At 41.3% G+C, this 21,881-nt stretch overlaps 2 protein-coding genes across 11 annotated transcripts in view; both read right to left on the bottom strand.

Annotated features, from left to right (window-relative positions):
* Positions 1-9,981, bottom strand: part of MEIKIN (meiotic kinetochore factor) — a 46,316-nt gene extending 36,335 nt beyond the window's left edge. For 4 of the 8 annotated variants that reach the window (XR_005447702.1, XM_038740059.1, XM_038740064.1 and 1 more), the window contains exons 1-3: positions 9,672-9,980; positions 4,267-4,418; positions 2,998-3,100 (exon numbers count right to left, since the gene is read on the bottom strand). Coding sequence is in view for 7 of the 8 variants with exons in the window: in XM_038740059.1 (XP_038595987.1) it covers positions 2,998-3,100; positions 4,267-4,418; positions 9,672-9,691 (275 nt within the window). In the remaining variant the exon portion in view is untranslated. Of the gene's footprint in view, positions 1-2,997; positions 3,101-4,266; positions 4,466-9,671 lie in introns of those variants that run through there. The other 4 variants (XM_038740061.1, XM_038740065.1, XM_038740066.1 and 1 more) reach the window with 3 other exon arrangements.
* A 5,273-nt stretch (positions 9,982-15,254) lies between these two features.
* Positions 15,255-21,881, bottom strand: part of ACSL6 (acyl-CoA synthetase long chain family member 6) — a 131,262-nt gene continuing 124,635 nt past the window's right edge. For all 3 annotated transcript variants that reach the window (XM_038771983.1, XM_038771984.1, XM_038771985.1), the window contains exon 21: positions 15,255-15,707. In XM_038771983.1, coding sequence (XP_038627911.1) covers positions 15,570-15,707 — 138 coding nt within the window. In that variant the 3' untranslated portion in view covers positions 15,255-15,569. The remainder of the gene's footprint in view (positions 15,708-21,881) is intronic.

Below are 21,881 nucleotides of genomic sequence, written 5' to 3'. Positions count from 1 at the left end.
AAATAATATGAATTAGTTTGCAAGCTTTGGAACTCAAATATCCCTATATTTTGTTTAAAATATGCATTTAGCTAAGAAAAAACACAAATTCTTTTAGGAACCATCACGATGTTTTAAAGTGTGATACCCTGAAAGTGCAGGCATAATATTACTGCTGCTATATTTTCTAAGACATTCACCATCATTTTTAATGAAGGACTACACATCCAGCTACAAACTCCCATTATGTACGTTCGATAATAATAATGTTAGAAATGTGATTATTCTATTCTGGCTGTCGTTTAAATTGTTAAAGGAAAATATATGCCCTTTAGAAAATTACAAAATACAGGACTTTGCAAGTGAGTAGTTTCAACTTGTGAAGTAAAGTTAAATTCATATGCATTGGGGTACAAACTTGAGGATACTTTTGAAAGAAAGCCCAGCATTTTTGAATTCTTGGGGTTACTGAAAAAATTGGCTAAAACTATTTCCACTAAAACCATTTTTTAAATCATAAAGATGTATAATGTCAAAAAAAAATAAGGATGAAGGAAGCTACATTTACGTAGAGGGGAGGGATCAAGTCTTCCCATTCTATTGTTCTTAGTACAGCACTCAGTAAATTCATTCATTCATTCTTTCAATCCTATTTATTGAGCGCTTACTGTGTGCAGAGCACTGTACTAAGCGCTTGGGAAGTACAAGTTGGCAACATATAGAGACGGTTTCTACCCAACAGTGGGCTCACAGTCTAGAAGGGGGAGACAGAAAACAAAACATATTAACAAAATAAAATAAATAGAATAAATATGTACAAATAAAATAAATAAATACAGTAATAAATACATACAAACATATATACATATATACAGGTGCTGTGGAGAAGGGAAGGAGGTAAGGCGGGGGGGATTGAGAGGGGGAGAGAAAGGAGGGGGTTCAGTCTGGGAAGGCCTCCTGGAGGCCTTCATTTCTACCGCACTCTCCCAGGCTTTAAATAGAGAGTACTGTACTTAGTGTCGAGCACAGTATACGACAAACGCTCGGTCATTACTCTCGACAGATAGATGGAGTCCCCATTAGTTTGTGAGCTCTTTGAGGGCGGGCATCATGGCCCCTACCTGTAGTGTACTCTCCCCAGCCAGCGCTCAGTAAATGCCACTGATGGATACAAATTTGGGGTTTACTTTAGTGAGAAAGCACTACCACGTAAAAATTTGTTTTCACAGAATACCCGTTTATTACATACTGGACAAAAAAAAATGGGTAGCCTTACTTAAAAAGCTTGTCAAATATAAAATCAGTTGGTCATTCCTTTTCTTGGCATATTTTGGAAATATATTTGGCTACAGAAACTGCTTTTTGTTTTTATGAGTTTCTCTTTGGGGTTAAATTGCGAGGAGAAACTGACTGCAATCCTAGTGGTTCGTGCAGTCCCACTTGCACTCTTTCTTTGGAAGTTATGTTCCCACTGTGGCACGGACTGCAACAAGTGAGCAGGAAGTCATTGCAAAGTTCACACAAGATTGCACACATACAAGACCAGTTCTTTGCTGATGTTCTGAATTGGCCTAGGTGCCAAAACTGGTCTGTGGCACCCCAGTTCGGCCGGCATCTTTACAGTTTTTCAAATAGTATTTGTTAAGTGCTCGATTTGTGCCAGGTACTGTACTAAGTGCTGGGGTAGTTGCAAGACAATCAGGTTGGTTAGCCCTGCCTCGCATTGGGAGCATTTTACAGATGAAGTAACTGAGGCACAGAGAAGTTAAGTGACTTGCCCAAGGTCACACAGCAGGCAAATGGCAGAGCTGGGATTACAACCCAGGTCCTACTAACTCCCAGGCCGGTGCTCATCCACTAAGCCATGTTGCTTCTCTCTTTGTTGCCCATATTAGCCAGACTTCACCAATATCCAGCTGAGTCCTTCCAATTCATGGAACAACCTCTTTAGTCAGAGTGATCGGCGGTGAAAGTTTAGTCCTAACAGGCAGAAATGGGACTACAGCACAGGTCTCCCACTTCCCAAAGCAATGTTTTTTTCCACTGGACTAACAGCTGTGCTCAATTTTTTTGTTTTTTGCTCTCCTCCTCCTCCTCCTCCCACCTGTGGCCACTAGGGTCTTAGGTCTTCACTTACTGAACCACTCTCAACTTCTAACTCTTCCCTTATCCATACAACCCAAGGGACCCCTTACCACAAAAAGTACAAATTTATAATGTGAAAATCGTATGGGTTCCACAATCCCTGGCACCTAATTCTTTACAAATTAAGCACTTCACTCTTCCAATACTAACCTTTCTCTACCTCTATCCCACCTATCTCCCCACCTACCCCTTGCCCACATCCTGCCTCTGGCCTAAGTACACCCCAACCCCGTTCCTTTTCTCCCACTCCCTTCTGCATCACCCTTACTCCCTTCATTCTTCCCCCATCCCAGCTCCATAGCACTTCTGTAGATATCTCAATTTTTTTATATTAATATATGTCTCTCCCACCCCACTGGATTATAAACTCGCTGTGGGCAGGGAATGTGTCTGCCTATTGTTGTATTGTACTCTCCCAAGTACTTAGTGCAGTGCTCTGAACACAGTAAGCACTCAATAAATGCAACTGAACAAATAAAACTGATTAGAACACACTGTACTAAGCGCTGGGGTAGATGCAAGGTAATCAGGTTGGACAGAGTCCCTGCCCCACATTGGGTTTACGGTCTTAATCCCCATTTTACAGATGAGGTACCTGAGACACCGAGAAGTTAAGTGACTTGCCCAAGGTCAAACAGTAGATGAATGTTTCTCTCAGTTGGGGTGCAGGAGCTGGGAGGATGGGCAGAGACCATCCTTTATCAACTCCAGTCATCAGCCCCAGCTGATGAGGGCCATTCCCATCATAAATTAACACTGCCTTCAATTTAAAAGTATTCTCACGACCTTCAAACTCTAGCATTATTGTGGCTGAACCTGGACATACTGTCAGCCTATTTGTAGATATTTATGGTATTTTCAAAATTTACTAACATTATCGACCTTTGTGAGGTAGAAGGAGTCTCATCTAGTTGGGTCAGCTCGGCATTTTCTTTAACCTTTGGTAGAGCTTTCACTTTGAGTTTTCCCTTCAGGCCTAGAAGAAAATAGACCTTAATTCAAACTATACTCTGCAAGTCTAACTAATGGAGAGTAATGAAAGAGTGACTATCAACCTGCTCTAACAGTCTTATTTGCCAGGGAGCTAGTGCTACAAACTTGACTTTTTCTGGTTAGTAAGTTTCCACTTTTATCAACATGCACAATTTCCCTCCAAATGAATAAAGGTCCAACTTCAGAACTTCGTAAAGTTCTAGTGGAACCCAGGACATCTCAATCTCACTGCCTGCTGATACTATATAGCAGGAGAGGGATGAGGCCCTCGAGGGAGGAAAATCCTCAGCTGATTTACATTACACTATATTCTTGACTGAATTCAATCAGAGGGAGAGGACATAAGGGTTGTGAGAAGGCCCCAAACTACTAGTTTAGAGTGCTTGGTTTACAAGCCTATAAAACTTTCTAAAGATCCTGTTACAGCTCTCCCTAAAAGGCCTTAAAATTCGCCTCCAGCTTCCCATCCTCCTTCCCAAGGAAATCCTTTCTCTTCTGTTACCCCTTCCTATTGCACGCTGCATGTAGCCTGTTCCTTATTCTAGAATGTGAGCTCATTGTGAGCAGGGATTGTCTCTACTGCTGTATAGTACCTTCCTAAGCACTTAGTACAGTGCTCTGCACACAGTAAGCACTCAGTAAATACTGTTGAATGAATGTTCCTGTCCTCCTCCAGTTCGAAGTTCAGTGGTCTCTGCAGTCTTCAGAGCTGGTCCACCTCCGTGATCTGTGTGTCTGTCTCTCTGCCTGTGTGTGCATGTCACTTTCTCTGTGTATGCATGTGTGTCTCTCTCTCTGACTGTATGTGTACATGTCTCTTTGCCTGTGTGCATGTCTCTCTCTCTCTGCCTGTATGTCTCTCTGCCTCTGTGTGCATGTCCCTCTCTGCGTGCATGTCTCTCTCTCTGCCTGTGTGTCTCCTTCTGCCTGGGTGTGCATGTCTCTCTCTCTGCCTGTGTTTGTCTCTTTCTGCTTGGGTGTGCATGTCTCTCCCTCTCTCGTCTCCTTTTTCTTTCAGGTCTCTTGGACAGCTCCTCATCTAATGCTCGTCCTTGCAGCCGAGGTCAGGGGCAGCGGGGCGGTCTGGCGGGGGGAGGAAGAGAAAGAAAAGGAGGATGAAGAAGAGGAGGAGGAGCGTTGGGAGGCTACTGTGGGCGGCTGGTGGGGCGGCTCCTGGGCGAGGCGGGGAGATGCGGGCAGGGCGGGCCCGGCCGGGCAGCGGGGTGGAGACGGGGTTCGCCCCGGCCCGTTTTCTCGGCTGAAACACCCGCAATTTCCACAGTTCCATTTTCCGGCGGTGCCTGCGGAAAGGGAGAAAGTCACAGGATCAGACCGGCCCGGCCGGCGACGACCAAAAAGGGGAAAGAAGAAGGCAGGCAGGCAGGCAGGCAGGCTGGGCGGTTTGGTCCTTTCATCCCCCCCCCCGCCCCGGGGGATGGTGTCCGTCACGTTGGGCGACACAATGGGCGGCCGCCGCCCCACTCCCGAGGCGCCCCCGTGCCCCGCGCCTCCGCCGAGGAGAGACGGGTGAGGGAAGCGGCACCTGGTGCCCAAACAGCTCCGGCGGAGGCCGCGGAAAGGCGGCTGGGGAGGGCAAGGGCAGGCTGGCCAGGCCGAGACCGGGGCGGCTGGAGGTGGGGCTGGAGAAGGCCACCCCCAGCCCCAGAAAAAGGGCGCCAACCGCCCACCCCACTAGGGGGCGCCTCAGGCTCGACGGAGTAAGGAGGCCGCACCCTCCGCCTTTGTGAGGACCCAAATGCCCGGATGTAACCCCTTCTCTGCCCCACCCCCTTCATTCATTCACTCACTCACTCCATTCACGCATTCACTAATTCATTCTTCGTATTTATTGAGCGCTGACTGTGTGCGGAGCACAATACGAAGCACTTGGGAAAGTACCCCGTCGGTAAAATGGGGATTAATCAATCTCAATCATATTTATTGAGCGCTTACTGTGTGCAGAGCACTGTACTAAGCGCTTGGGAAGTACAAGCTGGCAACATACACAGTCCCTACCCAGCAGTGGGCTCACAGCCTAGAAGGGGGAGACAGAGAACAAAACCAAACATACTAACAAAATAAAATAAATAGAATAGATGAGCCCCACGTGGGACAACTTGATGACCATATACCAACCCCGTACTTAGAACAGGGCCTCAGTTACCACATCTGTAAGATGGGGATTAAGACTGTGAGCCCCCCATGGGACAACCTGATCACCTTGTGGCTTCCCTAGGGCTTGGGAACAATGCCTTGTACATGGTGGGCGCTTGATGAATGCCATTATCATTATTATTATTATTCTCTGAGAGTCGAAGGTCATGGGTTCAAATTCCACCTCCGCCAATTGTCAGCTGTGCGACTTTGTGCCCAAAGACACTTCACTTCTCTGGGCCTCAGTGACCTCATCTGTAAAATGGGGATTGAGACTGTGAACCCCACGAGGGACAACCTGATAATCTTGTGACTTCCCCAGCGCTTGGAACAGTGCTTTGCACATAGTAAGTGCTTAATAAATGTCATCATTATTATTATTATTACTATTAAAATGGGAATGAAGGCTGTGAGCCCCACGGGGGACAACCTGATCACCTTGTATCAACCCCGGCGCTCCCTCTCCCCATCCCCCCGGCCTTACCTCCTTCCCCTCCCCACAGCACCTGTATATATGTTTGTACATATTTATTACTCTATTTATTTATTTTACTTGTACATATTTATTCTATTTATTGTATCTTGTTAATTTGTTTTGTTTTGTTGTCTGTCTCCCCCTTCTAGACTGTGAGCCCACTGTTGGGTAGGGACCGTCTCTATATGTTCATTCAATCGTATTTATTGAGCGCTTACTGTGTGCAGAGCACTGTACTAAGCGCTTGGGAAGTACAAGTTGGCAACATATAGAGACGGTCCCTACCCAACAGCAGGCTCACAGTCTAGAAGGGGGAAATAATTAGATCAGACGGTGTCCCAGTCCTACACGGAGTTCACAGTCTAAGAGCAGGAAATTTATCCCCATTTTAATAATAAGGATAACAATCCTTATTATTATGGTACTTGTTAAGCACTTACTATGTACCAGACAGTGTTCTAAGTGCTGGGGTAGGTACAAGTTAATGAGGTTGGACACAGTCCCAATCCCCATCCTCCAGATGAGGCAACTGAGGCCCAGAGAAATGACTTGCCCAGGGTCACACAGCAGACACGTGGCAGAGCCAAGACCAGGACCCATGTCCTTCTGATTCCCAGGCCTGTGCTCTGTCTACTAAGCCATGCTGCTTCTCAGTGGAAACAGCACGGCCTTGGGAGTCAGAGGTCATGGGTTCTAATCCTGACTCTGCCACCTGTCAGCTGTGTGACCTTGGGCAAGTCATTTAACTTCTCTGAGCCCTAGCTACCCCATCAGGAAAATGGGGACCAAGACTGTGAGCCCCACATGGGACAACCTGATCACCTTGTATTCCCCCCAGCGCTTAGAACAGTGCTTTGCACATAGTAAGCACTTAACAAATGCCATTGTTATTATTTATTATTATTATCATGTGCTTTTTTCCACTAGGTCAAGCTGCACAGGGCTCTCGATTTCCTTCTATAATAATAATAATTGTGGTTTTGTTAAGCTGGAATGCCCTATTTAGGTCCTGCAGCTGGGTCAGTGATGATGATGATTATTGTGGTGTTTGTTAATCGCTCACTATGTTGCCAACTTGTACTTCCCAAGTGCTTAGTACAGTGCTCTGCACACAGTATGCGCTCAATAAATACGATTGAATGAAACAGTGAGCGCATAACAAATACCATGATGATAATATTTATTCATTCATTCAATCGTATTTATTGAGCGTTTACTGTGTGTGGAGCGCTGTACTAAGCACTTGGGAAGTACAAGTCGGCAACAGATGGAGACGGTCCCTACCCAACAATGGGCTCACAGTCTAGAATTAAGCGCTTACTATGTGCAGAGCACTGTTCTAAGCGCTGGGGAGGTTACACGGTGATCAGGTTGTCCCATGGGGGGCTCACAGGCTTCATCCCCATTTGACAGATGAGGTAACTGAGGCACAGAGAATTAAGTGATTTGCCCAAAGTCGCACGGCTGACAACTGGCAGAGCCGGGTTTGGAACCCATGACCTCTAACTCCAAAGCCCGGGCTCTTTCCACTGTGCCACGCTGCCATAATAATAATAATATTAGCAATATCATTATTGTTATTATTAACAATAAACAGTGACATTTCCTAACCGTAACGAGCTTACAGTCTATGGGGGGTGGGGGGAGACAGACATCATGCAGCGTGGCTCAGTGGCAAGAGCCTGGGCTTGGGAGTCAGAGGGTGTGGGTTCTAATGCCAGCTCAGCCATTTGTCAGCTGTGTGACTTTGGGCAAGCCACTTCACTTCTCTGTGCCTCTGTTCCCTCATCTGTAAAATGAGGATTAAGGCTGTAAGCCCCACATAAGACAACCTAATTACCTTGTATCCACCCCCAGCACTTAGAACAGTGCTTGGCATATAGTAAGTGCTTAGCAAATATCATCATTATTATTGTTACAAATAAATACATTACAGATATGTACATAAATGCCGTGGGGCTGGGAGGAGGGGAAGAACAAAAGGAGTGAGTCAGGGCAATGCAGGAGTGAGTGGGAGATGAGGAAAAGTGGGGCTTAGTCAGGGAAGGCCTCTTGGAGGAGATGGGCCTTCAATAAGGTTTGGAAAGAGGCGAGAGTCATTGTCTCGTAGATTTGAGGGGCAAGGACATGGGCCGAGAAACCAGCAGAAACTGAGGTGCACAAAAGCCTTCCCCCATTCCTGGCACCTTTGAGGGGAACGCTCTTCAACTGCAAGACCTTCAGAAAACATATAATTATGAAACAACTACAATCCCTCCCTCGGACCCCCCTCCACCAACACTTTTATGTACATCCCTATAAATTATTTATTTTTATTAATGTCTGCCCCCTAGACTGAAAATTCGTCTTGGACAGCGGACGTGCCTACCAACGCTGTAGTTATCAGACCCTCCCAAGTGCTTAATACAGCTCTCTGCATACATTAAGTGTTCAATAATAATAACAATGATGGCATTTGTTAAGCTCTTACTCTGTGCAAAGCACTGTTCTACGTGCTAGGTGGGATACAAGGTGATCAGGTTGTCACACGTGGGGTTCACCGTCTTAATCCTCATTTTATAGATGAGGTAACTGAGGCTCAGAGAAGCTAAGTGACTTGCCCAAAGTCACACAGCTGGCAAGTGGCTGAGCCGGGATAGAACCCATAGCCTCTGACTCCAAGCCTGTGCTCTTTCCAGTGGGCCACACTGCTTCTCAATAAATAATTCTCAATAAATTCTTAATAAATGCTTCTTAATTAATGCCATTGTTGATTAACACGGGAAGGAGGCTGGCTCAAACTGTGCCCCTAGGCCCTACCCAAATGAAATCCCCTGAAAAGGTGCCAGCTGGGGCTGGGGGGTGGGGAGGGTCCTTTATAATGGTATTTGTTCAGTGCTTACTATGCACCAACCACTGTATTAAGCGCTGGAGTAGATATATGGTTGTGAGGTTGGACACAGTCCCTGTCTCACATGGGGTTCACTGTCTTAACCCCCATTTTACACATGAGGAAACTGAGGCCCAGAAAAGTGTTTTGTTGTCTGTCTCCCCCTTCTAGACTGTGAGCCCGTTGTTGGGTAGGGACCGTTTTTATATGTTGCCGATTTGTACTTCGCAAGCACTTAGTAAAGTGCTCTGCATACAGTAAGCGCTCAATAAATATGAATGAATGAAGTGACTTGCCCAAGGTCACACAGTAGACAGTTGGCGGAGCTGGGATTTTCCGTAAAACCAAGCTCTGACGAATCCCAAAGCACTCGGCCAGGAGATAACTGAGGCATCCCCGCTACGCCGCCCCCCCCACACACCCATACAACACACAAATACACACACACTTTGGCGCGTGCATGAAAAATACTCTGTCGATTTCTTTATAAAAGTCGTTGGTAATTTTGTTTCGAACGGTAGTTGGCGCTGCGGACGCTTCCGAGAACATGAGGGCCTAACCGAAGTTTGGCTAGCCAACGGCCAGACAAGCGCCTCTCCCCCATGCTGGGCCTTTCATGATTTCTGATATCAACTCTTTTCAAGACAGAGGATTGAAGAGCTGTTCCTAGGGCCTAGTCAACACCCACTCCCAGCACCTTGGCATGAACCAAAGGATAGTTGGCAACCCACTGGATGAATGGTCCTATCGGGTCTGCCCGAGACTGTATTTTCTCTTCAATACCCTCTCCGATAGATTCACACACTACCGAGCAGTTTCAGGCAACGCGTTAATTCTTAATAGAGACATTTGTATACCAAAAATCAGATGAATCAAGCAGTTTCAGGCAACGCGTTAATTCTTAATAGAGACATTTGTATACCAAAAATCAGATGAATCAATACACAAGACTAGTCGTTGGGTAGTAACACTTTCGAAGGCTCAAAGCAATTTCAGTAACTTTTTGAATTCAGAAATCTATTTTTCCAAATTTAGCACGTCACAGTTACTACTCACCGTACTTCAAATGAATCCATTCTTAAGCTCTTTTTGGATCTTCACTAGGGTGGTCAATTGTCCAGGTTTATACCGGACGGTGTTTTTTGGATGGTCTGACCCCTTGCTCGGTTTTGCTAGGTATTAGATGTTTCTTCCTCTCTTCCTGATTCCAGCCCCCAAGTCCCAATGTCACAGCACCTGTCACTGATCACAGACACTGAACCAGCCTTCAAACTGATATGGGAGAAGAAGTAAAGGCAATGAAGCAAGTGGGGAATTGAGAGGGTCACTCAGGAAACTTGTTCTGGGATTGCATGAAATCCACAAAGTTCCACAAAATGGCGAGCGTGACATCATGTAATGCTGTGTGCCTCTGATAAAGCGTGTGACATCATATGTGTCTCTTTGGTGTACGGGAGGGTCATCAGTGGTCTCCCCAGTTATTACGTATTGAAAATTTGATTCCTTGTTTCTTAAAAATCCAATAAATGGATTGGAGTAGCATAAAAACAGGGCATTTTCCCCTAATTTCAGAGCCTTGAATTCTTCTAAAACTCAAGTGATGGTTCTTGTGATTTTTTTCAAAGTGATGAATGATTGAAAGGGAAATAATGTAGACCAATGTGAACGGTGGCACTTGCTAATCACCCAGTAGAGGGTTGAAATAGAAATTTATCTTGTTTTGTGCAGGATGGATGGAAAGTTGGGCCTTAATGCACTTTTATGGATGATGATAATTAAATTCTGTGGAAATATATTGAGCATTTGGAATGATCACCAACAAAGTAAATGAGAGTCTGGTCATTTTTAAATTTTAGTGTTTTAAACAGAGTCCTGAAGAAATATTATTGAGCCCTTGTAAATTTTTATTATTCAGACATATTTATTTACTTGGTTTTCCTGCTGTTATCTGTTGAACAATAATGGACTGAAACTATTACAGAAATTCAGTTAAAGGCCATTTTTTAGTAGAAACTTCAAACATGATAAAAAAACTATTTAGTCTTTGAATATTGTTATGAAAGTTTTTCAGTTATAGGGCTCCTTTAGTTTTTTCTAAAGCATATTTAGTATAGAAACATATTTTAAGTGGCTAATTTGTGATCAAATGGACATAATGTTTGTGCAGTAAGACTTTATAGAATTTTATTATAGGTTATTCAGAAATAATCTTTTTGAGAATCTCTGAGAATTGAAAGGTCTTTATTTCTTTACAAAAATTTTCATAAACACATTTTTAAATTTTATACATGCTATCCCAAAACAACTGAAAAAGTATTACAATTAAGATGTCTTACAAATATTTATGTCATATTTGATCTGTTCACTTTTTAAAAGTTGAAAATAGAATAAGCAACACTTAGGAAGATATTTCATTCTTTGTGTTGTGGGTAATGGGTAAAGGTCAAAATAAAATATGATCAGTCAAATGAAGGGTTTAAAAGTCACTATTACCACTTGAAAAACTTCTCAGTTTGGGAGCAGTGTTTGATGTCTCTAATCTAGGTTTTCATACATCCTCTTTGTGTTTTTAATGGTAAATTGTTCTCCATTAAAAGTTTCTCAAATTCATATATTTCTCACTTGAATTATTAATTTCATGCTTCCTGTATTGTCATCACTTCACAGGGAAGACTTTGCAGTGAAATGGAGGAGCTTTTGAACAATCAAGATTTTATTTTGTTTCTCCTTTTGCCTAGGCAAGTGTACTTCTATAATGAAAAAATAAGAAAAGAAATACAGCAAGTATATGCAAATGAACACATCATAATCAATTAATGAATGAGGTATAAGCAGCTCCTAAGTGCTCTCTTCACATGCAAAAATAGTATATCTCTTTCCATTCATTTTCTAGTAGCTTGTATTTCATGAATATGTATACATATACACATACATATATATATATATATATATTCACACATATATACTTAGCAAATCTGTGTTTTTCACACATGGACAAATAAAGATGTTATAATTTCCTTGATTCCAGAAGAATTCTTATCGACAACTCATCTTTTGCTATAGTACAGTCACATCTTAAGGAGTTATTTCAATTGGGTCTTATTATTATTTAAATGTTAATACCCAATAAAGGTTTTCATTGAGATGTAAAAATAAAAATTACATAAGCAAAGTTTTATTTTCTCTTTTTTTCTAGTTTCATATGGTCGGAGTTCAGAGATAATGTCTTGTGTTCTTTGCATGCATTCTGTATGTCAGATTTTTGTACAAGGCAAAGTGGAATCTTTGGATTGCAAAGAATTTTGACTAACAAGCATATGCTATAGGAAACATATGGCCACTCTGCACGTCCTTTGATGGCACAAGTTGGCATGTTTGAAAACTAAAACATAACAGTTCTTCTGTTTTAAGTGGGTTAAATTTTCGATGTTACCATGTATATCAGAATTGAGAATTTCCACATGATACAAACACTCCTTTTCTCTTTCATCTTCAAAGAGATCAATGGACAATGTAAACTGCAACAAATATATTGATGTAAAAGGGTAGTAGGGAACTCAAAACTTTAATAGCTATAATTTATTTTGTTTATGCTATTAGAATTGCATTTAAATGAGAAAAGCTGAGAAAAATCAGGTTTATACTTCTATATTAATAGGGTTATATACAAATATACAAGATAGAACTTTTGAAATGATACCAAACTCGCTGAAGTTTAGAAAAAATTACTAAGGGTGTTCTCCCTCTCTAGGCCGTAAGCTCAATATGGGCAGCGAAGGTGACTGCTAATTCTATTTTATTTTACTCTCCCTAGCCCTTAGTACAATGTTCTGCACATAGTAAGTGCTCAATAAACACCATTGATTTACTTTCCCAATGAAGACAGGCTTTGATCACTGTGCTCTTTTCCTATCTTGCCAAATAAAGTGATTTATCTGGAAACAAAACACTGTTTATGCAGTATTTACACAGCAAATTCCTTTAAATCAATCAATGGTATTTGAGTGCTTACTGTGTCCAGAGCACTGTACTAAGCACATGGGAGAGTACAGTACCGCAGAGATGGTAGACACGTTCACTGCCCACAAGTATTTGTTCTGATTTGAAAAATCTGCCAAAATTGAGTAAAATGGGTAAGGCTAATACACAATGCATACTCTTTTTCGTACCCAGTTTGTCTTGCCCTTTTTCCTGATTTATCATCTTTCATCAAGTTTCAGGAAGGAAATAGGGACATCAGGTCCTTTAAATGAGAGTAAAGCATTAGTCATTTTTTAAAATTTTGACGAAACAGAACATAAGTTATGTTGGCCCCAAGTAGAATCTAGTAGAGCCCTCAGTGTTCATACAAAAATATTTTGGTACTATCTACTTAGGTTAGATTGATTAAAATTCTCTTAGAAGCAAGGCAAATAATGAAGTTCATGCTATGGTGGAAGGATATTGGAAAATAATTTGTTTTTATTTTAGAGAATAAGCTACTTGCCTTTAAAAAAGCAACAGTATCCAATTCAAACAGTGACTAGTATTTGCTCAGTCAAATGTACATTACATATGAGAAGATAAATGCATACTGATGCAGTCTATTTTACATTCGTGGTATTGCTTAATCAAAAATGACTTTACTAGACCAGTCTGCATATAAGTAGTTCATTACTTCAATTTTTTAAACCTGTAAATGCATGCAATGGAATTTCAGAGAGAATGTGTTAAAGTCTGTGACAGATTACATAAATACATTGACTGTAGTCTGACAACCTGGCAGAAAAAGAAATGTAAAACTACTGCTCAAGAAAGCAGTGTTATCAAGCAGGCTCACTCATGTTTGGCTTTGATGGTTTATTTACAAAAAGTTAGGATACCGTCTGGCTGAAAGGAGCTTCCATGGTCATTGGGTTGGTCAAGCTGCCAGCATCTCTTTGATTCCGGAGTCACAGAATTTATTTATTCTGAGAAGCAGCATGGCCTGGTGGATAAAGCCTGGGCCTAGGAGTCAGAAGGACCTGGGTTCTAATTCCTGTTCTGCCACTTGTCTACTGGGTGACCTCAAGCAAGTCAATTAACTTCTCTGTGCCTGTTACCTCATTTGCAAAATGGGGATTGAGACTGTGAGCCCCATGTGGGACACGGACCGTATCCAACATGATTAACTTGTATCTACCCCAGCGCTTAGTACAGTGCCTGGCACATAGTAAGCATTTAACAAATACCATAAAAAAATAAAAAACCCCAGAATCTGTCCTTTCTATGGGCTATTCTCTTCCCAGAAGCAGAGTATTTAACTCCAATCTTACTTGCCATAAACAGTAACTGGGTTCATAATGGAAGTGAACTCCTCCAGTGTCCAAGTATAGGGCAAATTCTTCCAAGTTCAGTAGAGGAGGACTTTTAGGGGTATGAAAATTCAAGTGTAGAACCTCCCGAGTTTATTTTGGGTCAGCCAGAGATCAGAAGTGAATATTCCCATACCAAATTCTAAAAATGCATGTTGAAAATTCAAATGAGCTTCCAGATGAAGTGTGAAAGATGTTTCTCAGTGCTATCCCTTGAGGAAGGAAACCAGGATTCTCTTCTATAGCAGGCTATGCAAAGGAATTAGAATCTCCTATCCCAAGCCCATTATGTTATTGTATTTTGTAGTCTTCAAAAGAAAGTAACTGGCCTTATCCAGATCATCTATTGTTTTCTCCCTGGTGGTGGTGGTAATATCTGAGTTTCCTGGTACTAAAAGTGTGGCTGAACGGATTAGTAATCTAGAACAGTGCTTTCCACCATTTTCTGAAAGTATTTCTAGGGAAATATTTGGTAGTCACGCCCGTACTGAAACAATGAACACCAATCAATCAATGGTATTTATTGAGGGCTTACTGAGTGCAGAGCACTGAACTGAACACTTGGGAAAATATAATGCAGTGGGAGAGGGCAATAGCTGATAGGTGTAGAATGGAGGACTTACATGGTTATAGTAAAATTTAGTAGTAAAAAGCCCCTTTGCACTGAAGACACTCAATAGTTTCCTATAACTAGAAAGCAAACATTTCCTCCTCCCTTCGTAAAGCAAGCACTGTGGCAGCTACAGAGTACCACCCGATGGTGCTGAAAATCTCTGCCTTGTCTTGAAGATGGGAAAAGTTTATTTACTCCCATGAGAAGTTTTTTTTTAAGTTTCTTCACCCTGAAATTATTTTTAAAGAGTTTCCAGAAGGTAAGCTATGGATCCAGCAATCACAGGCTTTTACAGTTCCTGCCTCTCAAAATCCCTGAAAAGAATATGGTGAAACTCTGATCTCACTTTTTCTTGGCAATTTCTGCAGGGCTGAGGCTATTCACACTCTGCATTTTTTCACAGTATGTGAATAAAGGTGAAACTTGGAGGGTTTTTTTTTCCTTTTTTCTGAAATGAATTGTTAATCTAATCAATTAGATTAATGATAAGAAGTAGAACTTGAATTTTTTGGAGAAGATAAAAGATGTTACCTACTTTATTTTAACATGATTCAATTTATCATCCAGTCTTAAGTTTTAGGCCCTGATGTGCTAGTAATTTGAACATAAGTTACTGAATGAGGTAGACCACATTTTCTCAGTATTTCCTTTGTCTGGTTACTATTTTATAAATAATTAAATACAGCATATCAATTATGTTTGTCTTTTATGTTTAATCAGTATCTTGGAACATGAAGATATATATTACTTTTTATGGAGCACTGTACTTGTGAAGATCTTGTTTTTCATACATCTTTACATTATCATTTGCCATATTTTAGCAGCCTGCTAGATTGTCAATTCAATAAAAATAACAGGTATTCAGTGATGACAGAGAAAAATATTGTTAAAGACTTCTTGGGACAAAAAGCTCAGGCTATTCATTTCAATTTCATCCTTCTGTCTCTGTACTTTCAAGAAAACTTTCATATTGCTACAGAGTCCAATATTCAGAACTTGTCTTGAACTTCACATGGAGGTTGAATAAAGCTCTTCTATTTGTTTTTTGAAGTAATCTCTCAGTTCTGGTCGCTTAGCCTTTAATGTTGGTGTCAGTAAGCCATTTTGCACTGAAAACATGTCAGAGTGGATGTAAATAGCTTTAACCTGAAAAACAAAAGCAGAATATATTTTATACAGGAATGAAGTACTCACACAACACTGGGCAAAAAACAAGGAAACATGAACAGTAGGTATTGTAACCATGCATATTTTTAAGTAAAAATCACCTTCATTTTCTATTCTACATCTATTTATACCCTCCCTCCTGAAAAACACATCACACTTTTGTTCTAGAGCCAACAAATCAGATCCTAATATATAGTATGTTACAGCTGCAGTAAAAATGACCCAAGCCAGGCAGAAGGGGAGATGAAAGTTAAGCTAAAACAAAACAATACATTCACTCTGGGGAGGATAGAATCAGTTGCAAAAGTCATGCTTTTTCAGAATTTATAAAAAAGAGAAGGCAAAAATGAATGCTTGGGTCTGGGGAATCTGTGCATGCAGAATTGTTATTTAATAGTTTAAACCCTTTACTCATTTCAAGTGAATTGATGTAATCTCTAACATCTTTGAATGTACCTCAGGTCTTAAAAGAGAAAAAACACTCTGGGCAGAGTTATTGACTCATTCCAGTATAACAGAGTTCACATATTTTACAATGTTTTACAATTAGTAAGCACTGCTCGAAATACAGCCAAATGCAACTTACAGGTGGAGGAAAAAGAACATAGAGAACCCATAAATCATAAAATTAACTTCATCAAAAGTGCATTTCAAAGAAGGAAGAATTGGGATTACCAGGAACAGTCAATCAATCTTATTTACTAATTGTTTACTGTGTGCACAGCACCATACTAAGTGCTTGTGGGAGTACAATATAACAATATAACAGACACATTCCCTCCCCACAACAAGCTTACAGTCTGGGGGGACCGATATTAGTATAAATAAATTACAGATTTGTACAAAAGTGCTGTGGGGCTGGTAGGGAGATGAATAAAAGGCGCAAGTCAGGGTGAGGCAGAAGGGAGTTAAAGAAAAGAAAAGAGGGGTTAGTCGGGGAAGGCTTCTTGGAAGAGATGTGCCTTCAATAGGGCTTTGAAGAGGGGGAGAGTAATTGTCTATTGGATTTGAGGAAGGAGGGTGTTTCAGGACAGAGGCAGGGCGTGTCAAGGGATCAGCGGTGAGATAGATAAGATCGAGGTACAGTGAGTAGGTCGGCATCAGAGTGAAGCATGCAGGCTGGGTTGTAGTAGGAGAATAGTGAGGTGAGGTAGGAGGGGGCAAGGTGATTCAGTGCTTTAAACCAAACGGTGAGGAATTTCAGTTTGATATGGAGGTGGATGGACAATCATTGGAGATTCTTGAGGAGTGGGGAAACATGGCCTGAACATTTTGGTAGAAACATGATCCAGGTGGCAGAGTGAAATGTGGACTGAAGTGGGGAGAAAAAGGAGGCAGGGAGGTCGGCAAGGAGGCTGATACAGTAATCAAGGCAGGATAGGATAAGTGCTTGGATTAACATGGTAGCAATTTAGACGGAGAGGAAAGGGCAGAGTTTAGCAATGTTGTGAAGGTTGAAATGACAGGATTTAGTGATAGATTGACTATGTGGGTTGAATGAGAGGAGTCAAGGATAATGCCGATATTATGGGTTTGTGAAACAGGGAGAATGGTGGTGCTGCCTACAGTGATAGGAAAGTCAGGAGGAGGACAGGGGTTGGGTGGGAATGAGGAGTTCTGTTTTGGAAACGTTAAGTCTGAGGTGCCAGGGTGATGTCCAAATAGAGATGTCCCGAGGACAGAAGGAAATGGGAGACAGCAGAGAAGGAGCGAGATCGGGAGGTGTAGATTTGGGAATCATACATGCAAGATGGCAGTTGAAACCGCAGGAGCAAATGAGTTCTCCAAGGGAGTCTGTGTAGATGGAGAATAGACTCTGTGTTTTTAGTGTTAAAATACAATGTTTTAATTTTATTACTCCATGAGATTCAACTTGTCCCAAGACCAGGGCCTGAGTCTTTAAATTTTTCCAGCAGATTACTGTAGAAACTACATTTTAACAGTATTTTACTTAGACACAATAAAACAAATAATTTAGGTAGCATATACATGATTAGAGATGATATCAAACATTCAAATTTACCACAGTAAGGCCCTTAAACTTAGGAAGTGGTATGCAACAATTCACTGACATATAATTTTATCAAATAACTGAAATGGATATCTCTTTTATAACTACAATAATAACAAATGGAAATAATATTGAGTTACTCTCTATAATTGAGACTGCTGCTATTGTGAAATTTATTTCCTGTGTTGAATTTCTCGTTGTCCCATAAATTAGCATTTGAAGTTATTAAAGTGGAATTGAGATAAAATGGAACCATCCAACTGCGATTTCCAGCTCTTAGTATTGTACTTGGCATAGGTTAAGGACTTAAAAATGCCACGATTATTATTTGTCTGTTCTCTTTCCGGCCAAATTCCAGGGCAACATCTCGTACCTTTACCCGGAAAAACAAGGAACATTTCTAATTGGAATCAAATCTATCATGTCAAAACATGCAAAAATTGACAGTGGAAATCTAACTTTAATTACTTTTTTCTATACTCTGCTTCCCAGTAATCTTTTCCAGTAGCAGGTGAATCTAATGATAACTAGGATACCATTTTAGGGGAAAATGGTTATTCATGAAATAAGATTTTCTTCAGAGAGTTGTGATTTCTGTTCCATCTTCCCTCGTGTGAGTAACTGATCTTGGTAGCAAGTTTGGGGATCTGAATGATAGTCAGATTTTCTTTTGAAGACAAATTTGACCTTTGTTGAAGCTTCGGATTTTATCCCTTAATAGTTGCTTGGGAGGACAAATTTACATTTATTGCAAGGCAGCTCATTTGTTTGAAAGTAGTTTCACTTTTAGTTAAGTGGCATTTTTTTCATGTAATTTGTTAAGCACTTACTATGTGCTTACTGTAATATGGGCTGGAGCTCAGAGTCTTAATCTCCATTTCACAAATGAGGTAACAGGCATAGAGAAGTTAAGTGACTTGACCAAGGTCACATAGCAGTCAAGTGGCTGTCAGGATTAGAACCCATGTCCTTTTGATTCCCAGGCCTGTGCTCTATCCACTAGACCATGCCACTTCTCTGGAGAGAAGCATTTTTTGTAGTTCAGCAGTCTTTTGCAAAATCTGGTCATTGATTTGTTAAGTTTCACATCTGAAAGATTTACTTTTTAACATCAAAATACCAAAGGGGAATTCATTTGTGAGTGGCTAAGAGAAAGAATAAATAAAAGTAAAAGTAGCAGAGTTGTGGTATTGTGGCTGTGTGCATTAGGGAATTAAGGGCATTAGAGAAAAGACCTGTGTTTGTGGTTTTTGATGCTTCTTCTACTGCCTAGGAAAGCCTACTTAATGTACAGTAACCACATGGTGTTTGAGTCACATGTATGCGTTTCCCAGGAGGCTGTTAATATCTACAGGTCAGTATTGTACTTTGGCTAAAAGCAGTACCCTTGCATTAAATAGTAGGAATGAACAGATGCATCCATTTGGAAAAAAAGGGAGTTTGGTGGGATCGGAGGTGGGGTTGATTGATTGAATTGATCAGATCCCTTTCTATTTTCCACTGAAGCAATCAATATCTCTCAAATGCTTCTTTTGCTAATAAATCCAAAGTTGAAACACAGATCTGATGTCCAGAGTCCCGGAGGCTCTGGCCATTCACAGGTCATTCATTCATTCAATCGTATTTATTGAGTGCTTACTGTGTGCAGACCACTGTACTAAGCGCTTGGGAAGTACAAGTTGGCAACATATAAAGACGGTCCCTACCCAACAGCAGGCTCACAGTCTAGAAGGGGGAGACAGACAACAAAACAAAACATATTAACACAATAAAATAAATAGAATAAATATGTACAAGTACAATAAATAGAGTAATAAATACGTACAAACATATATACATATATACAGGTGCTGTGGAGGGGAAGGAGGTAAGGCGGGGGGGATGGAGAGGGGGAGGAGGGGGAAAGGAAGGAGGGGGCTCAGTCTGGGAAGGCCTAATGGGATGATGGGGATGGGGATGATGGGTATAAAGGGGTCTTGCCTGTTGGCATGGGTGCTGAGCTGGCTCTGCTCCTGCTGGATCCCAAGGGGTGTGGCCTAGTGGAAACAGCGTGGGTCTGGAAGTCAGAGGACCTGGGTTCTAATCCCACCTCTGCCACTTAACTTCTATGTGAAACTGGGCAAGTCACTTCACTTTTCTGGGCCTCAGTTCCCTCATCTGTAAAATGGGGATTCAATACCTGTTCTCCCTCCTACTTTCAACGTGAGCCCCATGAGGGACCTGATGATCTTGTATCTAACTCAGCACTTAGTATAGTGCTTGGCATATAGTAAGGGCTTAACACATCACACAAGTATTATTATTTTTTTGATTATAATAAATTTTGAATCCAGTTGGTGTGTTCTGCTCCCTCTGGAGTTGGGGTGGGGATATGAGGGAGTGGCAGGATAATAATAATAATAATTAATAATTACGGTATTTGTTAACAGCTTAGTATGTTTGACTTCCCCTCTAGACTGTAAGCTCGTTGTGGGCAGGGAATGTGTCAGTTTATTGTTAGAGTGTACTTTCCCAAGCGCTTAGTACAGTCTTTTGCACATAGTAAGCACTCCATATATACGATTGATTGAATGAATGAAAGACACAGTAATCTGTATGTGTATATATATATATATATACATATGCATTTCGCAAACCTGAGCTTGTAGATATTCCTGGCATCTTCAAGCATGGCAGCATAGAACAGACTGAATCAGACTTGACTTATCGTTCGGCTCTGCTTCACTCAGTTGGAATTTAAGAAAGACACAGGTAGGACAGCTTCTACTCTAACTCATACTGTTGCAAAATAGTGATCTTGGTGGATGTCTCAGGTCAGCTCAATCTCCTTAACTATTTCCAGAACGCTATTCTTTTGATGGCATCAAATGCTTTTATACAATCAATGAAAACAATACAAGTCTTGGTGTTGCTCTCAGAACTTTCCCTAGAACTTTCACACTACACTCCATATCCCTCCCCCTCTGGACTGTAAACTCATTATGGACAGGGAATGTATCTGTTAATTCTGTGTATTGTACTCTCCCCAAGCACTTAGTACAATGCTCTGCACAGAGTAAGTGTTTCATAAATACCATTGATTGATTGATCCAAAAATCTTATCTGTTTTGCTGCACTTCGGCTTGAGGTAGCAATGGGATTCAGGCAGAGCACAGCTGATTACGTTTTCAGTAGTCTGTTCAAGGATACTGTACAGCACCTTTCTGGCAATGGAAAGTGGTGAGTTTCCCCAGTAATTGCCATAAAGCACAGACTTAGCAACTGCTTCCAGCAAACCAGAAATGCAACAGTACTTTGTAGTGTCTCATGATCATAACAGAATGGAGGCCTAGAAAAACCTGACAAGGGACAATGGACTGAGTTATCAAATATAAGTGGACCATTGGTGGGACTCATCACTAAATAAGAAAAATAATAGTAATTATGGTATTTATGAAGCGCTTATGTGCAAGGCACTGTACTAAGTGCTGGGGTAAGTGCAAACAAATTGGATTGGACATAGACACTGTCCCAAATGGGGTTCACAGTCTTAATCCACAGTCTGCTAGACCGTGAGCCCACTGTTGGGTAGGGACCGTCTCTATATGTTGCCAACTTGTACTTCCCAAGTGCTTAGTACAGTGCTCTGCACACAGTAAGTGCTCAATAAATATGATTGAATGAATGAATGAATGTTACAGATGAGGTAATTGAGGCCCAGAGAAGTGAAGTTACTAGCCCAAGGTCATACAGCAGACAAGTGGCAGAGTTGGGATTAGACCCAGGACCTTCTGACTCCTTGCTCTAAAGATCTATGGCCCCATACACACCACTACAGCATTGTTGAAGGGTGTGGAATGAAACTGCTCTCATCACATACAGAAATGGAACTGATATGAAACTCGTGAAGATGCTTTCCACTGTCAAAGAGGTCGATCTCTTTGAGATGCAGGAAACCAGCTAAAATGGTTATAATGGTTATTACAAATAACCATATTCAAAGCCATGGTCTAGCACCTGCATTTGTTGGCATTCTTGCATAAATTTACAAGCATGTGCATGTGGAGGAAATGACACAAGTCTCAAGATACTACCACACTCACTATCTATCAGAAGATAAGGGGAAGAGCTAATTGTGAATAGTCCTGGTGAACCTCATTACT

This window comes from Tachyglossus aculeatus, chromosome X1 (genome assembly GCF_015852505.1).
Source record: "Tachyglossus aculeatus isolate mTacAcu1 chromosome X1, mTacAcu1.pri, whole genome shotgun sequence".
Classification (NCBI taxonomy): domain Eukaryota; kingdom Metazoa; phylum Chordata; class Mammalia; order Monotremata; family Tachyglossidae; genus Tachyglossus; species Tachyglossus aculeatus.
The sequence above is the reverse complement of the archived record's forward strand: the minus strand, read 5'-3'. Positions and strand labels throughout refer to the sequence as shown.